A 22579-nucleotide genomic window follows, 5' to 3' on the forward strand; every position below is an offset into this window, starting at 1 on the left:
CACCCTCGGAAAAGCTGCTGTGCCCCAAAGCAATGCTCATCCCCCCCTCCCTTCCCACGTGTGCTGTGCAGCTGGCTGTGCTCTCTCCCTAAAGCGCAGAAGAAAAACCCAGAAGAAAAAACCTGCCAGAAGCTTCATTTTCCAAACAAGACTTTATTGACAAGGCGATTCACTGGGGCTTGACCCAAAGCAGAGCAGCCAGCGGGAAAACCCAACTTGCACTCAAGCAACGGCCAAGGAAGGGGCCTGTCCACCTGTGGGGACAGTGCTGGGGAGGGAGATGGCTCGGAGGAGCCCAGCACTGTTTGCTGAGGCTCCCAGGGACGCAGGTGACAGGGAGGGAGGCTGGTGCAGTGGGACGTTTGCCTCTGGCCACATACCCCCGAGATTCGCTCTCCTCGAGGCTGTTTGGGCAGGCAAACCGTCTCCTTGCCGCGGCCGGCAGCCAGCAGGCATCAACCCGTAGCCAGGTCCCGCCATCCGCATTACACTGCGGCTCCCAGACCTGCTCCGGAAGGCACCGCGGTCCCCGGGAGGCACCAACCGAAGCAGCTAATAACAACCAAACCCTCCGAAGGCAATTCAGTTGTCTGCCGCTAAAGGAAGAGGGGATGGAGGCACCATCAAAGGCACTTAGACAAACATGGAGATTAGAAGAGCTTCAGAAACACCCTCGAGTGTTTCGCACCTCTCTCGCTTGCTGATTTTCCCTGCTTGGCACTTTATCCCTTTAAAATTAAAACAGAAAACCTGCAAGAAGGCACGATCCAGAGCAGCTATTCTCGGGTGCAAACACTGAGTCCAAGGCTAAGGCAGAGCTGGGGCTGCCCCCAGGCTCGTGGACGAGGTGGGGACACCAGAACAGCTCACAGCCACAGGGCTTCGGCCGCTCGGGCCCCGACAGCGGGGTCCCCAGGGCCACCTCAGCTGAAGTCTCGGTCGGGCAGTACAAGGGGAGCCACCAGCGTCCAGAGGTAGAGCAGCAGCCCAGCCCAGCTGGAGGAGATCTTCACCCAGACGGCGGTCCAGGGGCTTGTCATCGTCTGGAAGCTCTCGTCAGGCCTGAAACACCAAACGAGCGGGCAGCACGGGTCACCGCACCGCGCCGGCGGGGATGGCGGCCCCCAGCCGGCCCCGTGTCGGGATAAAAGAGAAGGAAGCAAAGTCTTAATATACCTGGGTAAGGCACCAGCCTAAGTCCCTTGCCCTGCCCTTTCCGAAGGGTGCAGTGCCTTAAGGCCAGACCCATAACTAAATGCTGACGCCTGCCCCGGAGAACAGCCCCAGCTCTGGGAAGAGCCGGACCCAGCCAGGACGGCAAGAGAAGGAGAGACCAGAGGGGCAGGAGCTGGCAGGTCTCCGTGCCTGGAGCTACGCAGCTCTCCCGTGGCTCCCCACCAGATCCCGCAGGGATGCCACCCCGACTCTGTGGCCTGCAGCATCCCAGGGGTTGCTTCCCCGCCTCCCCCCGCGAGCCGCCGGGCGCCTGGGTTCGGCGGAGGACACCTCGGCAGGGACCCAGCATCGCTCTCGCATCCCTGCATCCGTTCCCCCGGCAACGCCGCCGCTCCCGCAGCCGAGTCGCCCGCCAGCCGGGACCCTGCCCACAGACGTCCCCGGCGAGCGCGGCCACGCTGCCGGGGTGCTGTGCCGGGAGAGCAGGGCCGCTCGGCAGCTCCGGGAAGGCGTCAGGCACGTCACGAGCTCTACGGACTCAGCCGGGGGCAGCAGAGAGGTGGGATGGAAAGAGCCAAACCTGGGCAGCATCCGGCCAGGCGGGCAACCACCTGCTTTGCGTGGAAGTAGCCTCGCTCGTACCTTAGAGCCAACGGTCTAAACTTAACAGGGCAAGGGCATCAAATGAAATGGGTCGCAGCCATATCTCCCCGCGCCTCCCGCTCTCGCAGGCCCAGTGGTATATTTAATGCTCCGGCTGCATCTGCAGGTGTCTCTCTAAGCATTAAGAACAACAACCCTACCTAAAAATAATTAAAGCTCGGTAGGGTGCGAGCTAAGTTTGCTCGCCCAGGTACCCATGTGAGCAAACAGCCGTGCCCAGCCCAGCGAGCACAGGAAGGGCAGCTCCATCCCCACCCCGAGGAGGAGCAGGGATGACCCCAGGAGAGGGGGAGAGTCTCCCGGTCCCTGCGGCGCTGGGGGACACTTCTGCACCGGCCCAAGCCACGGATGCTGCCTGGCACGGGCACGGCAGCTGCACGGCGCCCACCTGTACCAGTTGGTGAGTGTCATCATGATGTAGAGGGAAGCCAGGACAAGGCAGAGGTGGAAGAAGGTGTAGTCGTAGGACACGCCATCCTGCTCGTTGTCGTAGGCGCGGTGCGGTCCACTCTCCAACGCGGCGTCCCCGCGATCGGCGCCAGCCGTGCTCTCCTCCGTCAGCATCATCTTGTTGACCTGTGCATGGTCCGAGGAGCGGATGCTAAGGGCAGACGGGACGGCGGGTTCAGAGCCAGCGTGCAGGCAAGTTCCCCGCTCCCTCCTGGGCCACCTCTGGGCCAAAGCCGCTCTCGGAGCCTGACTTCAGCCCTCAATTCCCTCTGCGCAGCCCGGCTGCTTCCCGTCTGCCTCGGGATGCTCCTCGGGGCCCATCCCTGGGAGAGCAGGGGAGTCCGGAGGACGCCGCTCATGCAAAGCATACACAGAGCAGCGACCACGACCCTGTGGACCAGCCTGCCTGAGCCCCTGGGGACTGGGACAACCTTCCCGGGAGAGAGGCCCCCAAAGCCCCAAGCAGGCTGGGGGGCAACCTCCATCAGCCTCAACTTTCCCTAAAAGCCTTCAAGCACCACTCAGGGAGGGCTGGCTCTGCTGCGGGGCAGGCGGAGGAACCGCATGGTCCTGGTGGATGAGGGCCAAGTCCTCACCTGATGAAGAGCGTGCAGAAGATGAAGATGACCAGCCCCACGATGCTCGGGGCGTCCCACCACGTTGTCAGCTGCCCCGCGGCCACCGAAGCGCTGGTGCTGTTCCTCACCAGCAGCGTGGGGTTACAGGCTCGGTCTGCGGAGACACACGCCCCGCTCAAAGCCTTTTTCCAGTCCCACCACTCTGCAGAGACCTTGGGAGAGGCAAACTACCATCCCCGAGACACAGGCAGCGAGCCCGAGGCCGCTTCTCACTTACTTGGTACGTTGGCCAGAGCTGACCAGGTGATGAACATGGTGTACAGGGTGATGAGGGAGGCCTGCAGCAGGCCCGAGTGGGGCTGAGCATCCTGCAAGCACAGCAAGGGGGTGGTCAGGGCTCAGCCCGGCCCGGTGCACGCCGCGCGGCCACGGGGAAGGAAGAACCACCCCGTGTCCTCCCACACGCGCACAGGGCTGCTGCAACACCCGTCACGAGCGGCAGCACTCAGGTCACATTGCCATCTCCAGTGCCTTTGATCCCACCGCGAGGAGGTCCAAGTTGCTTCCTGGCCAGACCTGTTTTCAGCTCATCTGGCACAGCAGTTTGTCACCCCACCTCTGCCCATGCAGTGGGGCAGGGGCACCCCGGACACCCCTGGGCTGCTGGTCCCTCTCCGAACACTGCCAAACCCCAGAGCCCAGCCGTGTCCTGCAGCAGGTGGTCCTGCAAGGCAACCGGGGGCTGGGACGAGGCTGGAGGCCGGGTGGGAGAGCGGCTCTTCCCTCCACAGGCACAAGCACATGGGCAGGTCCCCCAGACAAGTTCCCTGAGCAAGGAGGTGGTGGCCTATCTCTACCCCAGACCTTACGGTCCCTCGCTGCCTATGGCACAGAGCGGGTGGCAGGGACACTGGCTGCCCAGGGTCCCCCCATCCTCACCTGGATCTTGGGCAGGATGGACACAACGGAGACGATGACGCAGAAGATGAGGTTGAGGCTGATCACAGCTTTGTTCTCCGTGCAGCTGTCGGGCTTGGTGTAGTAGACGTAGAGCAACACCACGGCCGCGATGGAGGTGGCGTAGAAGATGAAGGTGACGATGCAAAGAGCTGGGGAGGCGCAGGAGAAAAAGGTAGAGGGGATGGAGCAGAGCCCTCTGCCCTTCAGCCCTGGATCTCCCTGCAAAGCCCTAGCGCTAGTCCTAGTCTTGGACCTCGTCCCTGCAGTAGGACGGGCTTCCTGCAGCCCCTCCAACGGGAAAGGCCCACTCCCACGAACCCTCTCCCCCGCCGTACAGACCTGCGTACCAGCCCTTGGCGTTGCTCTCGTCCGCGTTGCGGAGCCACACCTGGCTCCAGGAGTGGGCGAAGTCGATGAGGAGGATGAGCTGGATGAGGATGAAGAGGAAGGAGCCAACCACACCGAAGTAGAACCAGACTTGGGGGGACGGGGAAAGAGAGAAACCGGTTAATAGAGGGGAAAAGGGGGATGTGGCGGGACCCACCGCGCCGGCGATGCACAGACCCCAGGCGCGCGCGCGCAGGCGGGCACATCTCACCTGATGTGAAGGACCCGTCGGGGATGTAGAAGGCCCCCACCGTGATCCCCACCAGGACCAGGAACTTGAAGAACCAGAACCTGCGGGCGAGAGCGAGCGGTAAGAGGCGGCGAGGGGAAGCAGCGCTCTACCGCGCCGCACCGGCCCCGCGGCACCGCCACCGGAGCCCACAGCCAGCCGCCTGGCACGGCCTATTTACGGCACAGGGAATAAGCAGCCTTATTTTAATGGGGCGCCGTTAAAATAATCCAGGTTTCTCCCCAGCCAAGGAACAAGTCGCCCTTAAGACCCCAAACCCATTTCCGCGGCTGGACTGCTCGGGAGTCGGCTTGCAAAGGAGAACGTCCACACGCGGCGCGAACCCGAATCGGCTGCTAAAAACCAGGGCGAGGGAGAGCCGCCTCCTTCTTACGCCAGCCTCCGAGCAAACACATCGGGGGGCTGCTCAGCTTTTCGTGCAAGAGTCGCAGGTGAGCAATTCCCCCTTTAAAGCGCCCAAAATGAGCGGCAGGAGGGTGCTGCCCAGCAGCCGCCCCAGCTTTGCCGGGGGACCTTGCAGCCAGCCGGATGCCGCCGCGGACGGACCCACCCCAGGGCTGGAAACGGAGCTGCCCGAGGGGAATGCAGATCGACCTGCTGCTTTTCCCCGCGCACAGAATGGGGACGGAATGGGCAAAATAGGGCACAGGCTTCCCACGACCCGCTCCGGCCCCGGGAGTTGGGGTATCCGCCCGGCGGGGCGGCGAGCTCACCCGTTCTGCACGGCCGCGCGCGGGTCCTTGCTGCTCCTCACGCACAGCATGACGGCGGCGAAGAGGAAGAAGAAGGCGGCCAGGGCGAAGCCCATGCGGTACACGGCCTTGTGGCCCAGGAAGCTGCCGCAGTCCACGTGGCTTTGGGCTCCCAGGAGTGAACCGCTGCCCTCGCAGAAGCCGGGGAGCTGCGAGTGCCGGGGGGGAAGAGCGTTAGCCGAGCATCCTCCAAGGACCAGCCAGCTCCTGCCTGCTCGGACGCGGTCCATGGAGCGTTTTTGGGAGCCAGCAGCGAGGCGCCGTGGCAAGGGCAGCCCGCAGCTCAGCGGAGAGCCGGGATGAAGCCCACCCATCCCTAACACGTGGCAGAGCCGCGGCACAAGCTCAGCCGGCTGATCGCGGCTCGCTCAGGGAGGCTGCGCGTCCTCGTGGCTTGCAAGTCATTCGGCCCCTTAAACCCCCAGGATGGGATGCAGGAAACTTGTCCGATAGAGAGCCGGGAAAAACAGCTCATGCACGAATTTTTCCCACTGCAATTGTCACCCCCTTGGGAAAACAGGGTTAAAAGCATCCTCTCCAAGTGAGACCCTTGGAAAAGAGGAAGGGGAGCGACGTCAGGCCCAGCAAAATCAGCTTCCCGATTCAGCCCCACGTCCCAGTTATGAGCTAAACCTCTTCCCCACGGTGACAGTCTAGTGACCTCCACCCGTCCCCCTTCCCTGCAGGGCCCCCGCGAACGCGCGGGCGCCCTTTACCTTGTACAGCTCCTTTTCCACACCGGGTATTATCATAACGATGGACACGAGGGTGCCGAGGAAGAGGAAGAAGGTGAAGAGGAGGCGGGAGACGGTGGAGTTCTTGGCCGAGGGGCAGCAGCCGCAGAGCAGGCAGGGTGCCGAGCCGCAGAGGCAGGAGGCCTGGCAACGAGAGCCGCCCTCCCCGTTAGAGACGCCAAAAATCGGCCCCACGAAGCAAGGGGGACGCCAGCGCCCGGGTCAGACCCTCGGCGGGTCCGCAACGCCCGGGGCGCGTGGTGGGTCTCGAGGAGCATCGCAACCGGCACCGGCACGGCGATGTCCCCGAAATCCCTGAAATCCGTGCGCTGCAAACCCAAAAGAGCTGCACGAACGGGTCCACGGGACTAACCGCCCGGTTTGGAAAAAGAGACGGACCGTCCTGGACACCCTCATCGGCCTCTCTCGCTTCAAAGCAGCTTCGCGCAGAAAAGGTTTGCGATCGGAACAAAGCGCTGGCCCGCACGAACCTTTTTCCCTTTACGCAGGGTTAGTTTGCAAGAACTATTTAAGGCCGCCTGTTTGCAGGATGGCGAAAACCCAAACGTCAGAGTCGAGGGGAACCGCACCTTGTTCCGCCCTCCCCCTCCCCGAAGGCCGTATTGCTAACCCCATTTCACAGGTGGGAAAACCGAGGCCCAGCAGCGACGCTAGTCGACGGTAGGTCCCGGCTTCCCGAACCAGCAGCGGGGTGGCAAACACCGGCTACCCGGCTGCAACGGCCCCGAGCGCCAGGCCGGTTCGGGGCTCGTTTCGACCCCGCGCCAGCCCCGGATGCAGCGCGGGGGGTCGGGGATGCTCGGAGAGGCGACGGGCTCAGGTTTCCTGCTCCTTCGCCCCTGCTCTCCGGAAGCGGGGCCCCTCCGCCTCCCCCGCCGCGGGCGGCTCCCGCGGCTCCCCCGCGACCGCAGCAGCAGGGGAGGAAGCAGCGAAAGCCGCCTTCACCTCCCGGTCGGTAGAAACCCAGCCTAACTGCCTAGCACCACGTGGCCTGAGGTTATTTTTCCTGGATGCATGCACAGGAATTGTGCAAAATAAGGCTTGCCAGGAGAAAACATACCTTTTATTAAACCATATTCTCAAGCCGTTCCGGCTACTGCAAGCTCTCGCTGCCGGAGCGTTAGAGAGGTGCTGTTTGCATCCCTGCAGACAGGCTGAGCCGAGCTTTGTTTTGCACCGTCCTCACCAATACGGGTGTGCACACGCCTACTTAACACCTACATATTTTAAAACCTACACCTACGTATTTTATATATATATATATATATATATGTGTGTGTGTATACTTTTTTTTTCCTTAACCGGTTTTCCACTTTTACCCACCCCGACTTGAGTTTTGACAACTGCTGCCTTTAATATTAATAATAATAATAATAATAATTAAAAAAAGAATCAATATTAAGCACGGCAGTACAGTTTTGGACTAAACAAAATAAGCCCCCGAGTGCAATTCAGCAGAGCCTGGGTCCGCGCTCGGCTCCTCCACGCTGCCTTAAATCAAGTCAAGGTTTGGGAGCGTCCCGAGCACCGATCCTTCGCATTGGAGGACGCAGGAACGAGGAGGTTTTGCATAATGACAGTTTAATCACACGAGCTTAGTATCCGGCACTTGCCACCCTGTTTCCCGTCCGTGCAGGACTGTGCAAGGAGGGGGGAAGATTTTTCGCCTCTTAATCACCCGCGTTGCAACCCTGGGATTTCCCGACTCGCCCAACGCTCCGTCGGGCAACCGGCCTCAGCGGCCACGTCGAAACCCCCAAATCCTAGAAACGGCGTAAAGTCGGGGCACAAATCCCGCATCTTTGGACAAGAGAGCGTAAGGACTTTTTTGCTTGGAAAGCTTTAAGGCCACTCATTTCTGGGTCACTAATCCACTTGCGAAGGAAGACGCATGTAACGCGAGCGAGAGGTCCCACGTTAAATGCCTGAGAAGAAAACGGGGGAATAAAGCATCTCTAGGATTTGCATGCGTGTAAATAAATGGAAGGGCTGAGGCACTCTGTAAAAATCCAAAAACGCCCAAAAACCTGAATTTCCAAACCTGTCGCGCTCACGTCAGCGTGAGCGGGAACGCTCGCCCGCAGAGCGGAGACCCTGGGACGGGCACGTCAACGCCCAAGGAAAGCAACAGCCAAACACATCCCAAGTCCTCGAAAACAGGGAGACTTCAGTTCTGTTTTGGTTTGGGTTTTTGACGACTTACAGAAGGGCTCCCAAGCCCGCAATCCTCCTCACGCCAGGGGAAAAAAAAAGATGGAAATCCAGGGGTAGGTACTGGAAAACTTCCAGTTGGGAGAATTGCATATAAACCAGCAGAAATCACATATTCGGAGTCTGCTTGAAATATCACGGCTTCGCTTTCAAAGCATCTCCTCTAACTAAAAAGCATTTCAAAGAAAATTATTTCAAAATTCACAGCATCGGACATTTTTAACTCCTATAGGAGAGCCAGATTCCTACTAGGAAATTACTGCTGCGTTGTGACCATTTCTGGTCCTCATCAGACAACTCTCCCTCTATTCGCAGGTGAGGTTTATTGATGTATTTTGCTCTCAGCACTTCATTTCTTTCCTTTGAACTGCTCTTCCCCTCCTGCACATCAGCAGATTATATTCGTATACACACTTAAAAACACTGGAACGGTTCAGCTCTCTCCCAATATTAGGGGGTGTGCAAGTGCTGTATATTTATTATCACCCAAAAAAGGCTATACTTACTTCCTAACTATGCCCAGAAATCAATATTAACTAAATATCTCTAAACAGTAGCTATTTCTAAACACTAACTAACATATAGATTTCATATTCCTAAATTAGTAAATAGGGAGTTTCTTGATGAACGGAAATTATTACCATTTTCCCCAAATTCATACATTTCCCAAAAGTGGGAAAAATGATTTATTCCCACGCCCGAAAGACAGCCCGAGCTTGAACATTTCTTCTTTCCGCCCCTTGCAATCACATTCCCCTGCCCCTTAAGCAGTGGAAAAAAATGTTGTCAGAACGTGAATTTTCCACGCAAAAAAAAAAGGACACGGCAGAAAAGAAAAAGAGGTTTCAAATTTGGAATTGCTGTGTAACAAATAGACATTAAACTCCCAGTTACTTCACCCGACACACGAGCCGCAGATGTTTGCAGGCGACCGACCCATGCCCCCAACTCACTAGAGGTGCTTTTGAATTTTTTTTATTTTATTTTTTTTAACCTAAGCACCTAATTCTTTGAGAAAATCAGATCTTTCTTGATTTATTCCTCTTTATCCGGAGATGCTGCGCTGCGGCACGCAGGAGCCCCCCAGCACGACCCCTCCCTGCAGGGACGGTCGCACCACGTCTCCCTTCTCTCAAGCAGCTGCTCCAGGGAAGATCCCTTTATTTTTCCTTTATTTTTTCAACACACCTGGTTTCTGCAACCTCAAGGCATGAAAAAGTGGCCTTCAATTTAAGATCGCTTCTTTCTGCGATCATTAAATTCACTACGTATGCAAGAATGCCTGTAAAACGTGACAGCGCTATTGTATTTCGCTTTCAAATAAAAAAATAGGGAACAGCAAAAGAAAAATCTTTTTTTTTTTTTAAGGCAGAATTGCTACCAACTCCGTCCTGAGCTAGCGAAGCATTTCAGCACAAGCTTAACTTTAAGCGCATCAATAGCTCCACCAACTCCAACGCCTCTCCCTTCAGTGCCAATTTAAATGAAAAGCGCCCCAAGCTCGCCGAAACCAGCCTGAAAAAATCATGAGGTTTTTGCCATTAGAGAAGCTGCTGACGTGGGTTTTTAGTCTTATAAAAGAAATCGAGCAGCTAATCGCAAGGCTCGCGGCTGCGGAAGGACAAGGGGAGCCTCGGCAAGGCGGAGGGCGATTCCCAGGGAATTCAGGGCATCCCAGGGAATTCAGTGCCCCCCGAGCTGCAAACCCCACCTTGCGGGCACGCTGCAAGAGGCTGAGCCTTGCGTACGACCAGGAGATAGAATTACACCTGGAAAATATCTTTTTTTTGCATTGCAGCATTGCACCTTATGCTCCATGTAACAGCACCTACGAGGACCTGCAGGATACACATATATTGCATATAAATCTCTTCCCTGCAATAGGCAAGTAGGTGCAGGCAGGGGTGCGGTGAAGGGGGTTTCTCCAGGGGCGACGATGGATTTTGTCACCAGGGACCGTTTATCGAAATCGACCTTCTTGGACACCTTCCCTTTGAGCACAGGGGACCCACGAGCCACGCGGCAGCCGTCCCTGCAGACCGCCACGCTGCCCTGGAAGCTCTTTATTTCCAACCCGGCTGTTTTTCTTTAAAAAACAAGTTAAATGCAAGAAAAGCCTTCTATATTAACGCAGCATTGGAAACGCGTTGTTACGCGTCCCAAGCGGACTTTCGAAGACGGCTGCAAGCATTAACTCGGTTAATGCGCAAACAGCATCGGCCAGGACGGAAAAAGGAAACGAAAGGGCAGTGGCTGCTTCACGAAACCAGTAGCTTAACTAGAAAGCATTGGTTTCCAGCCGCTGCAGATTAAAGATTAATCTCCCCGGTTGCGCTATCGACTTCCTCATTGAGCACAGCTCACCTCCAGCCGGACCCCGGCGTAGCTCCCGCCCGGCTCCAGGCCCTGCGCTGCATCCGCGGAGGCTCGAGCCCGGCCTGGGGAAACACTGCTGCCCGTTCCCAGCTCCCACAAACTGCCCCAGCTCCGGGGAACCCGCTCGGACCCCGGCAAACTTTTGTTAAGCAAGCGGTAAACGCGTCGCCTGGGAAGTCAGCGCCGAGGCGGCGTCAGGCCAAGCCGGGCAGGTTGCTTGAGCCAAGGGAAGGGGAATTTTCCCGCACGCTGCGACGCCGCGCTCGGGAACGGTTGGTAAAGTTTTAACGCGGGAGCGCTTTCGACCGCTTGAGGAGACATCCTGCAAACCGAAGCACTGTTTGGAGTCAAACATTTCAAGCCGAGGTGAAGGAGTTGGATCAGATTTCCTTGTTAAAAAAAAAAAAAAAAAAGTTTTTTTTGTTTTTTTTGTTCCTTTGTGGTTTTTCTGTTTGGAATTGAGCTCAGCGACCCCCTTTAGTCCACCAGCTCCATGGGAGGAAATAGGATAACTAACCCAACCGGTTCCTCTCCCCCATTCCCAGAGCCTTGGCCAGAATGGTTTTAGGGAGGAAAAAAATCCAGATTTAGGCCAGAACCCTCCACACTGCCGCTCCCAATTAACTCCAGGGTTTTCTGATATCTGCCCATACGGAAAAGTATCCGATCAGCGTTTCCGATCTCGGACACGTAGGCCATCCTCGAGCTTTAAATTTCAAAAGCTCGTTAAAGCATCGAAACTCTCGGGTCAGGTTGCAAAACCGGCCCCGTTTCCAGGCCACGGCAGCAGCTCGCCGGGGAGGTTTCGCAGACCCGGCTCGGCCTCCCGCCCACGGGTGAAGCAACCGCAGCGGGAGCCGGGCCAGGTCCCCGCGTCCGCGGGCACCTCCGAGCCCCTCGACGACGACGCCGCCGCGGATGGGAAGCCCAGGGGGCTCCTGGCCGGGTTCCCCCTCGGCGAGCCCTGTTCCTGCTCCTCCGTTTCGGAGGTGCCTTCCCTCCCTCTCCCGGTCTTGCTCTCCCTGCAGCGCGGAGGAAAAACGGGGTGCAAGCGCGGGGTGCCCCCACCCCCCGAAAGCGACACGGGGGAGGCCCCAGCACCCGGGGAGCCCCGGTCGCCCCCGCAGCTCGGCCCCAGCGGACCCTCGCGCACCCCCGTCCCGGCTCCTTCTCCTGCTCCGGCCGCAGCCCCGGTTTGGGGCTCGGTGGGAGAACGGGGCAGGACCCCCCTGGGGGGGCCTCGCCGGGGGCAGCAGCATGCGATTCCCCGCTCCCCCCCGGGAGCAGCCAGAGGGGCCTCCCCGTCCCCCCCGATCACCTAGGGTTCAACCCCTCCGGACCCCCAGGCTGCAGCAGGGCATGTCTCCACCACCCAGACCCCCGCGGTGCAGCGGGCTGCAACACCCCCTCGGGGTGTCCTGAGAGTCCTGGGTCGCCACCAGGCACGACCCCCCCCCCTCCAGTTCCCCTGGGTGCAATGGGGTGCAACACCCCCTCGGGGTGCCCTGAGACCCCCGCGTCCCCACCAGGCACGACCCTCCGGGACGCCCCCGCCACTTCCCCTGCGTGCATCGGGCTGCAACACCCCCCCGGGATGCTCCGGGTCCTCCGCAGGCACGACCCCCCCCCGGGACTCCCCCCCGTTCCCCCGGGTGCAGCGGGCCGCCCCCCCCCCCCGCAAGCCAGGCCCGGCGCCGCGGAGCCTCCCCCGCTCCCCGGAGCCGCCGGTGCGGGCGGGCACTCACGCAGCTGAGCAGCGAGCAGACGCCGAGACAGGCCCCCATGGTGCGGCGGCGGCGACCCGGCCCGGTTCCCTGCACCGGCTGCCGCCCCGCTCCGCTCCGCCCCGCCGCGGCTCGGCTCGTCCCGCCCCGGCCCGAGGCCGCGCTGAGGGGCGGCGCCGAGCCCGAGCCCGAGCCCGAGCCCGAGCCCGGACCCGCCCCGGGGCCGCCGCCGCCGCCGCCGCCGCCGGGCTTGGCGTTTCCGTCCCCTCCGTTTCCAATCTGCAGCTGTAACGGGGCTAATGGCTGCGGGAGCTTTGCTGCTCGAAACGCTGCGCTCCTCTAAACGCGCTCCTTGCAGCGGCCGCACGCGTTTTGCCGGGACCCTCGGCCCCAGCTCTTAGCTGCCGTCGTATCCCGCTCCAGGGTGGTTCCCGTCTGAGCGCATCTGAAACGCTGGGAGCTTTCCGCGGCGCAAGCAGCTCCCTCCATCATCCCCATCTCTGAGGCCTGGACGTGGGACCCGCAGCCACCACGCGGCCCCTCTGCAGCGGGAGGGAAGGTGGCTGCACAGCTCCCCGCGCGTGGCGGTAGCTGTCACGGGAGAAGTGTGGGTCGTGCCAGCCTGCCGGGCCAGGGCAGTCCCCCGCTGTCCCCTTCCCAGCTGCCCGGTTCAGCGTTTCTGCAGCGTTTCCCTCGCTCCCCGTTGGAGCAGAGCATGCTCTGAGCTGCGGCTGGGGAACAGCCGGGGTCTAAAGCCAGTTCCTTGCACAGCCCGAGAGGTTCAATCCAGAACGGGAAGGCTGCGTGAGGGGCAGGGGACTGCATCCCCATGCAGGGGCACGTCGAATCCAGCTCCAGAAACCTGCAGACTCTGAATTTTTCCCTTCAGTCAGCAAACATTGCCAACTGGCACAACGTCTCAGAGCCCTTCTGCTGTTGGGAAACCTCTTTTTTTTCCCCGGAGCGGTGTCCGCTTGGGTAACTGTTGCTTGCACCCAACAGTCATGGTGCCTTACCCTGTGCTGTGGTGTACAGCAGTGTGTCGCACCAGCACTACAGGTGTGTCCATCCATTTTGACACAAAAGCAGGAATGGGAGAAATGAGAGTGAGGCCACTTCTGGCAAACGCCGCGACTCCAGTGCCGCACGGATGGAGCCACGACAACAGCAGGAGAGCTGGCATGGGCGAGATACCAAGGGTCTGGCCAGCCCTTGGGGCTGTAAATTAGAGTAAGGAGACAAAGCAGCCACAGAGCCATGAGAACAGGGCTGAATGGATGGCAAAGGCAGTCTGAGGTGCTAACCGGAGGTCGGGGACCAAAGATGAGGCAGGACCTGCTGGTGATGTGTCCGGATCCGCCTTGCAACCAGGCTAAGCAGAACAAAATCCAGAGAAAGGCATCAGCCCTGGGAGGGAGGGTTAGAAGATTGTGTTTCAGTGGGGAACATGTCCTGGGCAACAGGGACTGCCTCTGCAGGGGGAATAAAGACGCCTCAATTTGTATGCAAAGCCCTCAGAGAGTTTTACAGCTGGGGACTAATCCTGGTTGTCCTCACTGTGGTGCTTTAGCATCTCATGGCCGGTATCGCTCCTGATGTACTGCGGGGTGACGGCGCCTGCAATCAGGCCTAGGGTGGAGGCTGCGATGGGCTGCCAAGAATTTAACATGCTTGTCCTCTCCCAACTCAGCCGCACCAGCTTTGGGAGGGCCTGCCAGGGGATCAGAGCATGAATAATTAGCGATGCAACCCCTAATTGTATGGCCCTCATTACACAAGCATTTGCAGACTGTGGATTCCTTTGCAGCTAGGTTTCTGTAGACTCCCCTTCTACTTGCAGAAACGAGATGATGAGCACAGAGATGTGCTCCGGGGGCCGGGGATATTGCCCAGGCTTCCTGACTCCATTGCCAGGGCTGACCACTAGCCTCCTTTAAAAGCAGTCTGCAAGCAAGTGGTCCGGCCAAGGGTTATATCTAATTTTACACTGTCACCTCGCTCTCCTCTGACATGGCTGAAAACTGAGAGCTGTTCCTCTGAAGGCAGCTCTGGGTCTCAGCTACACAAGGGATCTTTTAAGTTCATTGACTGCAAATTGACTCCCATCGGAAATGCCAGGTTGGATGCGGAGTCGGTGATGGCCCTTGAGACCCAGAAACGCAGCGTGCCAGCTGCTCCGTGCCATGAGGAACAGGGGCAGTGAGGGCCCTGGGGACCGGAGCGAGGCATGCAGCCGTTCTTGGCTCTGGGTCCCAGCCCATCTTCAGTTTAGGTTGATGCAAGCTGAAAGTGTTACTGTCTGCTCATCGTTCAGTGGTTGTAAGGACCAGTTGGCTGGACTGGACCCTACCAAGTCCAACACACTTTTGCAGCTGCTGCTGTCCCTGCTGCAGATGCAGATGAGGTTTCAACCTCCACGTTGAAGATCGATCCCCTGTAAGAGGCCCTCCACTACCTCATCCTCAGAGCTTCCCTGTCTTCCTCTTCTTCCTCCCTGTCATCCGTCTTTAGTCTGAGAGAAATATTGCCCAAGAGAGAAGACCTGGGAGAAATGATAAAGGTAGGAACCCTGGAAGCAGGGAATATTTCTGTACTGCTGTGATCATCTCCCAGCCCTGGAAGGGAACTGCCTGCCATACACTGGAATAAATCCAGAGCAGCTCTCACGTGAAAAATCGGTCCCAAAGCTTCATGACTGATACTGCCCTAGGCACTACAGCAAGCTCCAATCTCACTGGGAGCCAGAAGAGCTGGGGTTTTTGGGCTCTGCTTCAACTGTCCTGGAGGGCACCTGTGTGTGTGTGTGATTTGCTGGTTGTTGATGCCTGGGACACCCTCTGTCCTTGCTGGGAACCTGGCAAAAGCAGCTCACCCATGCGCAGTCAAGCTGCAATCATAATTCAGTCCAACTGCTGCATCCCATTGCCCCTCTGCAAAAAGGGAATGCGACCAGAGCAAACTCCTGGAGGAGATGGTGCTTGGTGGCTTCCCCTCGTGGAGCTGGCTGTGGCCCTCCAGGACAGGGCAGGGAAGAGGCTGAGCAGATCTGCACGGACCTTTTTCCTGTGGGAGGGTGGCCATGGAGAGTGCAAGGTGCTCTGAGTGTCCCGGGTGGCTGGGGGAAGCTGGTGGCCAGGAGGTAAGGAGCTTGAAAGGGTGTGTAGGGAGCAACTGCTGGCAGCCAGGTCTTCAGCAGAAAGGGGCAACATGTGGGCATGATAGCGCATGCACTCACATGGCTGCAGACACAACTTGGTATGATCCGTAAGAGATGTGCTCACGGAAAACGTTTCCTCTCGCCTAAATGGACCAGGCTTCGTGCTCTGAGTGCCTGCGCAGCTAGGCTGGAGGAATGAATTATTCATCGTGGCCTGCCTGCTGAACCTGCTCCACACCGTGAGGGCACAACGCCAGGCCTGGAGGATCACGGGGTGTCTGCCCACGTGTCGCTGGTGCCGAGGGTGGGAGACGGGGGCTTTGCGCAACAGAGCTGCCCGGAGGCTCACGACCTGCTCGTGCTGCGCCTGGCTCGCACCCCTCTCTGCCATTCCCATCTGGAGTCTGGCACATCCAGCCCGGAGCTGCGAGCAGCGCTCCGTTACCCAGGCATGTATAATTCAGGGGCTGAGATAAAAAGGGACGTGCTAGCCCACTTCCAGGCCCTAAATTTAGACAGCGTGGAAAGCACATGAATATGCAGCAGCGTGCGGGCTGCTGGGAGCAGGGGACCTGGAGGAACAGGCACACGGGGCAGTGGATGTGCCCTGCCGTGTCCTTGAGGCAGAGGAGACAGGCACGTTCCCCGCTCCAGAGGCTCAAGGAAAAATTCCGCTATGTGGCCTCAGACCACCGGTTGGCACAAATAAAAGATAAGCTTCAATGGGATCCCAAAAGTTGCCAGCTGGATACAGTCCTGCAGTAGAAGAGGTCAGCGCCCATAAATTGCTCGCTGATCTCAGCTTGGCCTTTCGCTTGGGGTATGAGCACTAATGAGGCAGCCGTGATCTCTGCCTACGGATCGGCGGCTCCCGAGAGGTCGTTTTTCTGTTTGGTGCAGGCACATCTCGAGAGGCCACCCCATGCCTTTGGTAGGGGCCATGGCCCAGCCTGGAGGTGCGCATGCACGTGCGTGGCAGGGCTTGCAGGGCCGCTTGGACGCTCAGAGGCCCCTCCGTGGATGGAGGGCTTGCGGCACCTGGGCATGGAAGGGGACACCTGAGACATGCCAGCTCTTGGCACACATGCAGACTGCAAGGGGAGCTCCTGTCTCTTCCCCGACAGATCGAACACTCCGTGTCTGTGCTCTAGAGCTGGTTTGCTCATGCGTGGGGGACATTCGTTCAGGTGAGCTAGAAGCAGCCGCCGTCCTGCGCAGTCTGTGCACACTGCCCTCCCGGCCCCCCTCTCCCAAACCTGGTGCCTTGCTTTCCTCCAGAAGCTGTTGCCTCCAGCCAAGACTTCTCACCAGCCCTTTCCCCAGAGGTGGAGGGTGCCCAGCAGTGAACTGGGTTCATGCACAGTGCTGTGAGATCTCAGCTGGGGCCAGCTGGCAGGTGTCCCCTGTTTGACGCCAGTCAGATGGCCAAAGCAGTCACGGAGCAGATGCTTTAATCAGACCCAACCCCAGATGTGGTACAGCTCTGACAGTGCCCTGTGCAACCGCAGCAGTGCATCATGAATGTGCTTTAAGCACTGCTCTCCCAGGAAAGGCAAATTGGCTGGATGGGTATTTGTCCTCGTGGTCCTTCTCGACCTGCCTGTTCCCCGTAGGGAGCTGAGCCTGCTGGTGGGCAGGGAGCAGAAATCCTGCCTGCTGCCGGGCTCCTGCACGGGCAGGGAGGTGAGGGTTGTCCAGTGCTCAGCAGGCCCTGGAGGCTCTGGTCCTTCCCCACACATTGTTTTGTCCCCTTAGGTCCACTTCGATAGTGCCACCAGGTGGCAGTGCCAGTATGAGACGGACGCGCTCGGTTCACAGAGCTGCCAGCCCGGAAGGGGTGAAGGTGCCCAGCCGCAGCAGACGGAGGGGCCCATGGGCTGTTCCCAGCGAGGACACAGCTCTGCCAGCACTGCCACTGCCCATTTCATCTTCCCTCATGTCTTGACCTGAAGAAAGCGAAGTCAGTTTTTTTCTGGCAGTCTGCTTTTTCGGCATTTCTGTTTTTTCTGCTGTCGCTGCAGGGCTGTAGCAGCAGGCGGCAGGGCATCCTCCAGCCGCTGGTCCAGGCTGCAGCTTTGGCTCTCTTCTCCCTCCCTCCCTCGCAGGGTCGCAGCACGGAGCTGCGTCTGCGCTGGTGACACTTGCCTGGCGTCGCTGAGCTCTGGGACCTCCCCACGGCCGCAGGGCAAGACCTCCCTCCTAGCCCACTTGGGCTGAGGGGCAGGGAAGAGTGGGGGCCTCCCCGCGCCTTTTGGAGCCACTTCTGCAGCTCAGAAAGGGCTTTGCTGGTGCGGGAGGTGCCGCCGCCCATGGTGCTCCTCAGCAGAAGATTTGGCACTTGCCAGAAGAGCCCAGGCCCTATTGCCAGCAAGATGGAAAGCGACTGAGGGAGGCCTGCAGATCCTACAGCAATGAGCTCCTGGGCATGAGCCGCTGCACTTTCAGAGGGAAAGAGGGTGATGCAAGGGTGGGAGCTAAGTGCTTCAGAGCCCCCTTCCAGTCTGCCATGCGGGTCTCCACTTGCATGGGTGAGGAGCAGGCAGTGAGCGAGGAGGACCCAGAAGCACCATACACAGCGCCTAGGAAGAGAAAGATGCCGAGCCCCGCGGCTCACCCAGGAGTTTAGTGTTGGAAATAGAGAGTCCTCACACCTTTAGACTTTGCTGTCCGTAGTGTCCATTTCAAACCTGTGAGCGTGTGCATGTGTGTTGGGCGGGGGACGGTTAAAAACGCGCACACACACACACACACACACACTCTCACACAGAGCCCTCCGTTGGGGTGTGAGGTTCATTTATTTCTTTAGTGCTCTGGCTTCTCCGTCGGTGCCCCAGCGTCATGTCCAGCTGGTTGAGGAGAGAGACCGGGGCCCCGTAATTCTTTACCACGGCCATTTTGCCATGGTGTCTTCAAGTGTGAGAGACCTGCGGGGCCGAAGATGCAGCTTCACAATCCCCTTCCCAAAGCAAAAGGAAACGTGCCTCAGTCTTCATTTTGCAGCTGATCGTGTCGATGTGCTGGCCCTTTCCTGGAATGTAGTGCAGCTTATCGCAGGTCCCCGTAACGCCAGTGGGAACACAGCGCAATGATGGAAGCGCCAAGTCCTTGACCAGACGGTGCTCGACAAGCTCCGCACAGAGGTAGAAGGAGTTCAACCCTCGGGTGATGGTGCATGTCCCCCAAGGCTACCTGCCACTGTGCCTCCAGCTCGGCCACGCTCTCCTGGCTTCTTTTCAAGGGCTTGGCTTGCAAGCCAGGCTGCCGCTTGGCTTCCGTTCAGATGGGCCCATCTCCCCTTCCCTCCTGCCTTGAGCTTAGACGGAAAGTTTAGTCTGATTTTTCTGGCAGCCTGGCAGAAAACCTCTTGCGGGCTGCATGCTGCAGGAGCTGCCATTTGCTCTGCAAGCTGCAAGAAGGGCGAGGAGGAAAGGAGAAGAGCTCAGAGGGCAGAAGGACAAGCTCTGTGCCCAAGCACCCACCTGCCTGTGCTCCCGCCCAGCACTCTGCATTGCAAACACCTGGGCATCTGCCCTGGGCGCTCACTGCCAGGGCGACACAGCCCTCCCTCCCGCAAGAGCTCCAGCAGAACGGTCCCGAGCAGGCCCCCTTGGCTCCTCTGCCTCCGCTGCCTCTTCCTGCTCTTCGTCTTCCCCATCCTCCGCGCAGGGCAGGCAGAAGAGCTCGGCCTTTTCCTTTTGCTAGCAAAGAAGAAGAGGGAGGCAGGCTGAGTGAGCATCCACCGCAGAGAGCGAGGATGAAGAGGAAAGGAAGAGCTCTGAGCTGCAGGTTATAGGGAACCTGCCCTGGGATCAGCTTGGCCAAGGCTCTTCTCTCCCCAAGCACTGCTGCCGTGCCCCAGGAGAAGCGCGGGGACGTGCACGGCCATGGGCGTGAGCGTGAGCCTTGGGGCTGCCTCGGGGAGCAGCCAGCCAGCAAACAGGGAGAATCCTTGCTCTTTACCAGCTGCCTCTCAGCCTGCTGCCACTGCTGCTCCATCTTCGCCAGCAGCTGCTGGTTGATGAGCAGAGTTTCGCCCAGGGCCTGAAGCAGGGAGACACCAAGAGCTCAAGGCTGAGAGTGGTTGGAGCAAGAGGCTCCCAGGCAGCAGGGCGATGGCCAGCATTGCCCACCTGCTGACCAGCGCCACGCTGCACCCAGGCTCCTGGCTGAGCACTGCGCCTGCACGTGCGTGTGCAGGAGCATCGCTGTGTGGGTGCAGGGGCGAGAGCCTGCCTTGGGCAGCTCTGCTACCTGAAGGCATTGCTTTTGCTGCTCCTCGTCTGAGCGATGGCCTTCCTCCAGAGCCACAGCATCCTCCTGAGTGGGCACAGGGGTCTCCAGGGGTGGCACGGCTGCCTGAGAAATGAGAAAGCACACGCTGCTGAGACTGACCATGACATGGCGAGAGCAGGCAGGGGCCTCCTTGGGGGCTGCCCATCTTACCTTACCCAGCAGCTTACCTCTTGAGGGCTGGTCTTCTTGAAGGCCCTGGCAAAGGACTACAGCCCTTTGGCCAGCTCCATTTCTGCAAGGAAAAGGCAGAAGGTGAAAAGAGACCTCCAAACCCAGTGGGACTTCCCTGCTGATTGGGGTCCCTCTGACAAGCCCATCCAGGACAGCAGGAGGGGCACAGACATCCCCCCCCTGCTCTTGCCAGCCCCTCTCTCCTCCCCAACAGCCCCCCGTTGCCTAGCCCACTCCCACTGGGCACCACACCTGCCCCTCTACCCTTGCCTGCCTGCCCCGAGAGGTGGCTTGCTCCACGTAGGCGGCCAGGTCCTTCACATACTTGCAGATGTATCTCTCAGGCCGCATCGATAACCTTGTCGCAGCTTGGCTCGCTGGGCTGCCCTTCTGCTGTGACCCAAGGACAAGGAGGAAGATGGGAGAAGAGGAGAGACTGACTGAGCACTGCTGCTGCCACACACGGCTCTTGCCTAGCCTATGCTCTGCAAGTGCCACGCATATCCCGAACCTCTGGAGCAGGCAGGAAAACACCAGCAGCAGGGAGCATGGCCTTGCTGAGGCCCCACAGTGCTTCCTGTCCCTGACCCATCTGCCCATGGGCTGCCTCCAGATGCCTCCTCGCAAATGTGTCGCAGCTCCCCCCAGCTCTCCTGGCATCTCCAGGAGGAGATGCCCTTTGCAGCCAGCAAACGCCGCCGAGGCCGCTGTGAGCCACAAATGCCAGCGCTGATGCGCGAGGGAGCAAAGGCTGCTGGGAAACTCAGGATCAGCCAGTGGGCTCCCACATGCAGATGCACCCGGTGACACGTGCCGGTGTCCAAGGGAGTGAGCATGAGGCCCGGGCCCTGCTCCGACCCCAACACAAGGGGTGCCAGCCCCGGAGGCGCAGCACCGAGGTGCCCCCAGCACCACTGCGAGTGCTTGGGACAGTGCCCGACCTCTGTCCCTGGCAGCAGAGCTCCTGAGGTCGCCCACCTGCCCCTTCCTCTGCCTTTGCCCTGGACACTGGTTGTGGCCAGGCAAGCGCCCATGAGTCTCAGTGGTCACTGCAGTGCAGACGTGTCTCCAGCCAGCACACCACACCACGCCACGCCACGCCACGCCATGCCACACCACACGGCTCTGCCAGCACTGCCACTGCCCATCTCCCCTCCCGTCCTGTCTGGAGCTGAGGAAACGCTGGCCTCACCGACAGCACCACTGACTCTGCCTGGACCAGACCAGCAGCTCTTCCTGCAGCCTGTGCTGACTGTCCCTGCTGCGGCCACTGCGGAGCCCAGTCATCTTTTCTGAAGGAGGCCAGCCCCAGCCCCTCACTGCCAGCCACCTCCTGACCTCCCCAGTGTGGCTGGTGGGACCAACTGCCCCAGGGAGACCTCCGAGGAGAGGGACCCCAGATGGGAGCAGGGCCAGGGTGCAGGGAGAGAGCTCCAGCGAGAGCCTGTGGGAGAGGAAAGCTGTGTTCATTGCCGTAATGTAGCCCACTGCAGACGTCTGGGAGCTGATCTGCCAGGGCGGACAGCCGCTCTGTCTTCTTCCACGTCAGGCAGGCTTCCTGACCTCAACTCTTCCTGGCTGAGCTGCTCCCGGACAGCCTGTGCACAGCAAAGCCCTTCTGCAGTGCCAGGAATGTCCCAAACCTATATTGGGATCCGCATGGGCCTCTCCTCACATTTTCCCTTGACTCCGTGTCCCTAAGAGCTCCCTGCTCTGAACGCACGTTCCTACCTGTGTGCACTGCTGCCTCCTGGAAGCCTCCCAGCCCTCCCCACCCACTGCTCTGCCTAACAGACTGCACTGAGCGGCGACGCATGGCCGGAGCGAAAGCTGCTCACGACAAGCCTGTGCTGGAGGCATTCCCAGATGGTCTCTCTGCCTGGGGGCTGCATGCTGCAAGAGCCTGTGGTGATGCTTTGCAGAAGCCTGGGAGAAGCTGCACCCCGAACCTCGGGTCTGACACCGTGGAGGTGATGTGCCCGTGTCACCCCCTTTTCTTGCCCAGACCAGGAGGACCCAGACCCATGGTTTGCAAGCAGGGAGAGGACTCCCCACTATGCGTCTCAGCAGTACAAGGGGTCTCTCCAAGCCTGGCTCTGGCTGGTGAGCGGAGGCCAGGCCATCGCCGCACACCGGGGATGTCTGCTCCTCTCTGCCTGCCTCTCAGGACATTGCTGGTCTGCAGCAAGAGCTGCCCTGGGCCAGACCTGGACCAGGTGAGGCAGGTAGTAACGTCTCCCTTGTGACTGCAAATTGCTAGGTTTCCAGGCACAAAATAAAGCCAGCAAATGAAAGCAGGGTCAAAATCCTCTCCTGATTTTGTTTCACACTATACCCAGTGCAAGGGGAAGAGCAGGAGATGAGGGATGCTGCCAGAGCCCAAGGATGCGTGTCCTCAAGGTCTGCCTCCAGCCCCCTCCATAGCAGAAGGCCCCAGGCCATGGGTTAGTTTTGCTCAGCAGGGCTCAGAGCACCCTTGGCTAAGATACCGCTAACAAAATGCCTCTTTCTGCTTCTGCCTTGCTGCTCCATTCCTCCTCCCGGTCTCCAGGACTCTGCAGAGACGTCAGCTGTGCTCGCTGAGGCTGCAGAGACCTTGCTGGGCAGCACAGGAATGGCCCTCACCACTGGGACTTTGCACCACGGGAAGCGAGATCAGCCCCATGGGAGTCAGCT

The 22579-nt window shown here is 59.4% G+C and overlaps 1 protein-coding gene across 1 annotated transcript; it reads right to left on the reverse strand.

The window, feature by feature from the left end:
• Nucleotides 1-144: 144 nt before the first annotated feature.
• Nucleotides 145-12384, reverse strand: SERINC2 (serine incorporator 2). The gene is made up of 10 exons (XM_067311361.1): nucleotides 12304-12384; nucleotides 5933-6094; nucleotides 5178-5365; nucleotides 4426-4505; nucleotides 4167-4304; nucleotides 3807-3976; nucleotides 3145-3235; nucleotides 2886-3021; nucleotides 2228-2440; nucleotides 145-1062 (listed from the first exon to the last, which is right to left on the reverse strand). The coding sequence occupies exons 1-10, from the start codon at nucleotides 12340-12342 to the stop codon at nucleotides 924-926; spliced, it is 1356 nt and encodes a 451-aa protein (XP_067167462.1). The 5' UTR covers nucleotides 12343-12384; the 3' UTR covers nucleotides 145-923.
• Nucleotides 12385-22579: the final 10195 nt, after the last annotated feature.

The sequence above is a fragment of the Apteryx mantelli genome, chromosome 27 (genome assembly GCF_036417845.1).
Source record: "Apteryx mantelli isolate bAptMan1 chromosome 27, bAptMan1.hap1, whole genome shotgun sequence".
Lineage (NCBI taxonomy): Eukaryota > Metazoa > Chordata > Aves > Apterygiformes > Apterygidae > Apteryx > Apteryx mantelli.

Coding starts and splice junctions, on each gene's coding strand:
- SERINC2 (XM_067311361.1), bottom strand. CDS start 12,342: ATGGGGGCCTGTCTCGGCGTCTGCTCGCTGCTCAGCTGC. Junction 4,305..4,425: donor CGACGGGTCCTTCACATCAG/GTGAGATGTGCC, acceptor CGTCCCCCCAAG/TCTGGTTCTACTTCGGTGTG. Junction 3,977..4,166: donor CGCCAAGGGCTGGTACGCAG/GTCTGTACGGCG, acceptor GCGCCTCCCCAG/CTCTTTGCATCGTCACCTTC.